The sequence below is a fragment of the Bombus fervidus genome, chromosome 12 (assembly GCF_041682495.2).
Source record: "Bombus fervidus isolate BK054 chromosome 12, iyBomFerv1, whole genome shotgun sequence".
Classification (NCBI taxonomy): domain Eukaryota; kingdom Metazoa; phylum Arthropoda; class Insecta; order Hymenoptera; family Apidae; genus Bombus; species Bombus fervidus.
In genome coordinates, this window is record NC_091528.1 from 429,693 (window position 1) to 437,193 (window position 7,501).

The following is a 7,501-nucleotide window of genomic DNA, read 5'->3' on the forward strand; positions in this document are numbered from 1 at the left end:
AAATTCCTATTCCAAATTTTTTTGAGCACAACAGACAATGGAGTTTACAATTGAAAAATTCCGGGATCTATTTTAAATTCCTCTTCTTATATGAATAAAAATAGAAAATGTGTTTCATAAAATCGTATAAAGATGAAGTTATAAAACATAAGCAACCCTGTTTATGTATGAAAGCTTGAAGGAGATATGTCCGTAGTAAAAGAACATTTTAAGAAGATTTACGACCAAGTTGAATAAGTTTGTTGAAATACTGGCAAAATATCTTTTGAGATGTTTTAACTCTTTACGGCACCATTTATCTGTCACAGTTTCTCGTATATATAACCATGGACAGACACTGCGGAAGTCTGTGGTCGTAGTTACTGATCGTAACGTGTCAGTAATGGGTCACTGTGGGGTTAGGTCGAAGATCGAGGTTAATTGAAGTGTTCGAGTGTGTCACTCGAGAAATTCTCACCAGATATTGGTGGCTTACGAATGTGTCGCCGACTTCTCCACTAAAAATTCTTTTTTTTTCCTACCTGAGACTACGATATATTCCTAGTATTATAACGTACTTTTATAAAAGGAAAAGGAGAGGGAGAAGATATAAAATTATTTAAAAAATTATTAAAGAAAATATAAAATTATTATTTTGTAAGAAGTTCACGAATCATAAGCAAATGTTACACTACAATGATAGACATCAAAGTAAATATAATCATTTATAACAATTTGAAATAAAGCAAGGATAAAAGGAGTGAGGATAACAGACAATAAAATTTTACATTTACAATGGATTTGAAATATATTCCGCGAAAGAAGCATTCGAAAAGATAAATATCGTGGAATAACTTCAAATATATTAAAAGTATGCAAAGTATTCTAAGAAAATGTCGAAAAGTAACATAAACTCGAATAATTTAAAGTTCAATTCTATCTTCCTAATCAGTCGAGTAAAACATATCGCAATGACTTCATAAATCTGCTGTCGTGTATTAAAAGTAAGCTGTCGTTATATTCCTTACTTACAAAAAAAGATCTTTCGAAGTCGTACAATAATTTAATTTTGTAGGTAAAAAACGTACAATAACAGTAATAAGCATACAATCATAGGAATTATCTGAAGTAATACATACAATAAAAAAAGAAAATTGATCGAAGATTTCTTTTAAAATTTCATATGGAACTAAATTTTACGGTGTTGGTATCAGTCGGCAGATTACTCTATAGTTAGTGTCTAATTTGCATTTACAATTGACTCGAATGATGGACAGCCTGCAGTCTCAGTTTTAACACATTGACGATTCAAAACCTGAGTTCAATAGTGGAACCACGATTAATTGAAGTGCTCTAAGAATTTTTCTTTAATTTATCTTCCTTAATAGCGATGACGTGAAAAATAAAACATTAACAATTACCCTTTAACTTTTAAATTTACTTTATAATTATTTTTTAAATAACAACAAAAATTCACGAATTCTCATACTTTGTAACTTGTCAGTTCTTTTAATGAATTTTATTCTTAGATTTGAATGACAATAGAAAAATCATAACAATTCGACGGTTTTTTAAAAAATTAATTGCAACAACCTATAGTCTTGAAAGGATTAAACGAGGAAATCTATTTTATAATAATGATCGATCGATCGAAGATCCGTGGAAAAACCTGAAATAATCAGAGGAAAATGAAATGAAAGAAAGGAATGGGCATTAAAGGAAATAATCGTGCTTACCAACGAATAAAGTAGGCGATGGTCAATAAAATATTGACTGCAGTTCGACCACCAATCTATCACCGGATGGGAAGAATAGACTGTACGAAAAGTATAGGTCGAAGGTCTCTGTCAGAGGATAGAAGGGGATAGAAAAGGGAAAGGGAAAAGTAGAAGAAAGATAGGAAAAAGAGGCAGGAGGTGACTAGACGGAGCTCTAACAAGTGGCTGCAGCCCGTAACGATCGCCTTCTGTGTCATGCACCAGACACTCGCGTGCTTTCTCTATCTAAGAGGTTTAACCAATACACACCAATTTCCCGTTTCTTTGTGGCCATACGTGTGCACTAACATTAGGAAATATCGCTTAACGTGACACAAAGGTCGTTCATGACCGACTGATATTTCGCTCCCTTTTGACTTGAAATAATTTTCACCGCGACACGCCCGCAAACGGTGGTTGGTTAATTGGACCGATCGATTACTCCTATTACCTGACTATCTATAAAGCATTTTGTCACATATCAGTTTTATTTAAACACGCCATTTTTGCATTTTGCTCCTAATCGTCTAAGTTCTCTATGAAAATTTTTGAAATCGAAAAATCTTTCAACGATGCTGATACATTTTTCTAAAATTATTCATTACCTTCTTAAACAAAATTTTATAGTAATACTATATAATTAAATATATTCACGATCATCGATATTTGTAAATCTATTCAATATAATCATTCAGCTTTCGTGATATAGAATTACCGAGGTAACCATCTGAAGCTGCTATAAGTAATGCAAAATAACTGGACCGCTGATTATTAAATTAAATGGACTTTCGATACAAAAAATTCAATCGAATCTGTTTATTTGTTCTTCTGCCTTTGGTAACGATGTTTTCTTAGGAACAAAGTGATTGTGGGATTCATGTTTGATTATTTCGTCTTATAAAGAGGTGAAGATTTCAGATGACAGCGATACAAGATTATCGTCAATTCAGATTCCTTTTAAAGCCACGTACCCTTTGAAATATACTCAAAGAGGAAAACGAACTGTATTTCATTTGATTAAAGGAGCAGTAATCCTTTGATATTTGTTTTACAAAATATGATATTGTAATAATATTTTTCAAATCTTTGGATCTTTTAAGTTAAATTTTAAATTAATATAAATTCTAAATCTGTTAATTACCTAACGTTATTAAAAGAATTTACCAACTTGATTATGTTTACAGTTATATTTTGATAGTGCATAAGAAAATTTAAAGAAAATTATCCAATCCGACTTGCTGCAGGGAATAGACACGATATTTATAGAGAATCAATTTCACAGCTATGAACAGAGACTATTATAAACGACTGAAAATCTTTGTGACCCTTTTTCATTTCTGAAATCAGCGACAAAGGCTAAAGGCGTTTGTTTCATTAATCACGGGACTAAAGTTTGTCACGAAACGGCCTCTGTAGTTAAACATATTTGGTTCTATTTTCCACTGTACTACGCATTTCCTTTATCTTTTTTCTCGTTTTCAATTTTGTAAAATCGAAAACGAAAAAGGTTGTTGAAGGAATATGCTTTTGTATTTGGATTGATTAGATTCGTAAATTTTTAGGTTTTATTGAAACTATAATTTAATCTAAATGTATATTTACCATGGTGATATAATATGGTCGGTGTTTTGTGCATTAACCCGATCGAATTCATTCGATTAAAACTTTTCACAAATTCGTCCAACGTGCTTTGACTTTTATAGCATGCTTTTGCATGTGTGCTTCCTAGCGTGTACCGACGACCATGCATACAAATTATAGGGTGTATGCCGCAATTACACACAACGAAAAATTCGTCATAATTTTATGAAAACTCAAAATTGATGCCGCGACACGAAACACAAGTCATGTGACTTCCGATAAATGCATACACACACATACATACATAAAAATGTATATATATATATATACTATCTATATATAAACTATATATATATAGACATGTATGTAGCCATGATTATAAGAGTGAGAATAAAAAAGGTGGATAACAGAAGGAGGTAGAAGAGAAAGAAGTATGTATGTGTATGTAGTACCAAAATATCTGTTGGAGCGCGTGGCAGTCCGGTCGCTGGATGATAGAAAGCACATGCCCGGCGTGAGAACTGTCAAATACAGTGATGTTTCTGTTGAAAGTAAAACCATGGAGGCCTAAAAAGGGCACTTCCGTTAAGATCAAATCGATATCGCAGGAATGGTTAATGCTGCACGTTCTCTGTCGTAAGTAACACTTAATCCCCCGCATACACACTCTTTGTGTATATCTATCCCGCTCTTAAGAGCAACCGGCACGCTTGTTTGTCCTTCTCGCACGTCTTACGAGTTCTACTCTTTCTCGGTCGTGTATACAGTTCTCTCACTTGCCTATGAATACATGCATCGTTCGCGTTGTACACGCTCTTACACGTGTATGATGATACACGTATACGCAGAGTGACGTATAGATGAACTCACACACAAGCATGATTATTCTATAGGTGATGCCGAATACCGTGCAACGGTGCAACAGAACGTAACGCATCAAGGTAAGCCGAGGTAAGACCTTAACCTAGCGCGGTTAAAAGGCAGGAATGTAAGCGGCTCAAATAAAAACCAAGTGATTAGAGCAAACAAACATTCTTTTTCTCCGGTTTCCGATAAATTGTCTTACCTGCTTTACTAGTGGGTGTAGTGTCTGTTCTATGCTACGGGTCTTTATCTCTAGGGTGGCTGGGTCTACGGGGTCGGGTGTCGCCATGATTCGAACACAACTCCGAGCTCCGTAGACTCGAACCGAGCCTAGAGGGTTCGTTGCACCCCTCTTGCTTCTCGAGCGTCCACACTACCCTCTCACAACACTCGTGCGTTTCCACTTATTTCCCTAGATGCCCCTCTATTCGAATTACTAGCCAATCGTTGCGTTGCTAATCGGCGACGCCAGCGACATTCAGTTGCAACGGCGATATACCTGCAACTTCTTGTCGTGTAACTATGCAACCAAATTTCAAGAAGCCACGGTAGCACCATCTTCCGAGTTCTAATGGAGTTACAGCGTTTAGACAGTGCTCGTTTATTGCTCCTAGTTCTCCGTGTTTTAATCGTTTTTAAATCGGAATTTTTCTATAAAACTGAAAGAAAGACAAAGTACAGTACGCGTAGAATACAGCGAGGATGAAGTTTTCGAAGCAGGAATTAATTATCGAATTATATTATATCGAAAAGAAGGTATGCAGTTTTGAATCTGTTAACGCTTGCGCGTCATTAACAGAAATATGAAAATGGAGCATTGCGTTAAACACTTCGAAATCTCTTTTTTAATGTAAATTTCAAACTAATCTCATTGACAAAATACAAATTTTATTAATATATCAACACCTTACACCTATACGTATGATTTACCGTCTTTTTTATTGTTACACCTACGATGTACCACTTCTATAGATATATTGTGTGAACTTAAGAAACGCAAAATAACACGAATGAAGCGAGAAAAGAGGACGAAGTGGTAGGGTAAATATTGCGGTACTCCAAAAACGAAGTGGTTGGATAAATACTGTTACCCCGAAAAAGAACGTTACAAATAAGTCCAACAACAAATGGGGTGATGTACCCCGACACAGAAAACATACACATATTGAGAAGGTCGTAACCCGAATCAAAGGTATTAATGGCTCACTTATTGAACACCTAAGTAAGAAAAAGGTATACGAAGTCCAACAACTTTTGAAATGTTTGTGAGTGTTGTGTGTGAAAGATGTAGGAGTGTTTTGACTGAAGAGTTGATAGTGTCACGTTGGAGACACAAGAAATCGCGAAATTAACGGATCGCCGGTAATCTCCTCGCGTCGCGGTTCGAACGAAATGATTCTTTCACGAATAGGGTGAAGAAAATTGAACTTCGTATGCGACAATGAAATTTATTATAGAAATCCAACAGTGACGGTTCAAGCGTTACAACAGAATGGTTCGGAATGTTAGAACAGACTGGTTTGAAATGTTACAACGGACTGATTTGAGCGCTAGTTTAGGAGGGTTTTTCTATTGAGGGTCTAGTCCCTTTGGAGGGGCCACCATCGGGTGTGTGTGTGTGTCAGAGGCGCCTTTTTAGTTATTGTTTCGATAGTTGTGGCATGCAGAGTGTTTAGTCTATCCGGTTACTAAGCGAGCGGCCCTTCTTGAGCGGGTGGTCTTCTTGAGTGTGTGACAATAGCAAGTGAAATTCGGTGACGGTGATATCGAAGAGGAAAACTAGTGATGGGTGTATCTAGAGCACGAGACAAGCGGATTCGTTGATTGTAATTTTCGGTAAGGAAGCGAGGGCAACGACCATCGCTACTAATTGGATGAAAAAAAACTGATAGGTAAGGATGGGTGCTGGCCGTCCCCTACCAAAGATCGCTCACGGGTGAAATCGGCCTTCGAGTGTTGTACATGAAAAACCCGCGTATCCCGTGTTTTACCGTAACGAGTAATAACCCTGTGGCGGCACTGGACGACGGAACTTTCCGACGGATTCGCGACACAAAACGCTATACCATCAAAGCGTAAGGCCGACATGCCTAATGTACCATCGATATCCCTACGGTTCTTCCGCCGAATATTCGGAAGAATGCATACGCGGCTGTCACGTAAAATAATAAAAAAACACAAAAAATAATAAAAAAACATAAAAAAAAGACAGAATTTATTTCTTCACACTTGATTTACACTTGACTTCCGAACTCTAGGAGCGACTTTTTAAGACTGAAGCTCTTACAATTCCATCTTTAAAAACTGATTTGTTTCTTTCTTTGTCATCCCTCAATATCCCCACTATCCACGCGTTTGTTAGCCGTTCTCGAATATTCGGCAAAAGGACCGTTGGGATATTGAGGGTTCATTGAGCAGTTCGCCTCGCCGACATACACTGTCGCCGAGTGCGGCCGCATCTTTATTTCTATCATCAGCGGTTCCGAAGCGCGGCCCGGTCTTTGATGTAGACCGAGGTGTAGTTGATGTTACACGGCAATGGTCGCGGACATCTAACAAACGCGTGCGTAGTGGGGATATCGAGGGGCAACGAAGGAAAAGGATTCGGTTTTGAACAAAAAATTCATTTCGTTTCGAACAGCGAAGTGCGAAGGGTCTAGCATAATAGCAAAGAAAACACATTGGAGAAGCGTGATTGTTGATTGTCGATTGTTGACTGTTAATTGTTAAATAAACTTTATTGTTGAACATCGAGAGTATTTTTTGGGTACTTACATCCAACTCCACTTCAATCCCAAGGAGCGTCTCGACTTAAAGAATACATTGTAGGATTTAAGGACCTCGACAGTATGTTGACAAATAATCAACAAAAAGGCTAAATCTCAAGACGGTAATAGACTTGACCATAGTAAAGAGGATTTTATAAATTATTAAATGATTTTATGAATAGGAAATGAGAGTATATGTTTGGGTCACAGGACGTAACATGTTGAGAATGTAATATTGAATATTGAAACTGTCATAAAGATTTCTGTTACGTCGGCCGACTCTCTACCTGGACGGGGCCTTGCATCGCACATGGCAGCCATGTGTCTGCACCTCCTTACGGCATACTCTAAAGAATCTCAAGGACCGACCATAAATCTTAGAAAATTTCAACAAAGTTTCTCAGGTCGAACAAGGATCTTTTCTACGAAAGTAATTTCTAAGATCCCTGGTTTGTGTCCGGAAAACACTTAAAATTAGTTATTTGCACACGTGCGATGCTTCCCACTACCAACCTTCTATCGAGGGCGGCTAAGACCCCTCCTGGTCCACCA

The 7,501-nt window shown here is 37.1% G+C and overlaps 1 protein-coding gene across 3 annotated transcripts in view; it reads right to left on the reverse strand.

The window, feature by feature from the left end:
• Window positions 1-4,596, reverse strand: part of Alpha-catr (alpha-catenin related) — a 63,441-nt gene extending 58,845 nt beyond the window's left edge. The window contains exon 1 of one of the 3 annotated variants that reach the window (XM_072014385.1): window positions 4,384-4,595. In XM_072014385.1, the coding sequence (XP_071870486.1) occupies window positions 4,384-4,470 (87 nt within the window). In that variant the 5' untranslated portion in view covers window positions 4,471-4,595. Of the gene's footprint in view, window positions 1-4,383 lie in introns of all 3 variants that reach the window. The other 2 variants (XM_072014382.1, XM_072014384.1) reach the window with 2 other exon arrangements.
• Between the last annotated feature and the right edge of the window lie 2,905 nt (window positions 4,597-7,501).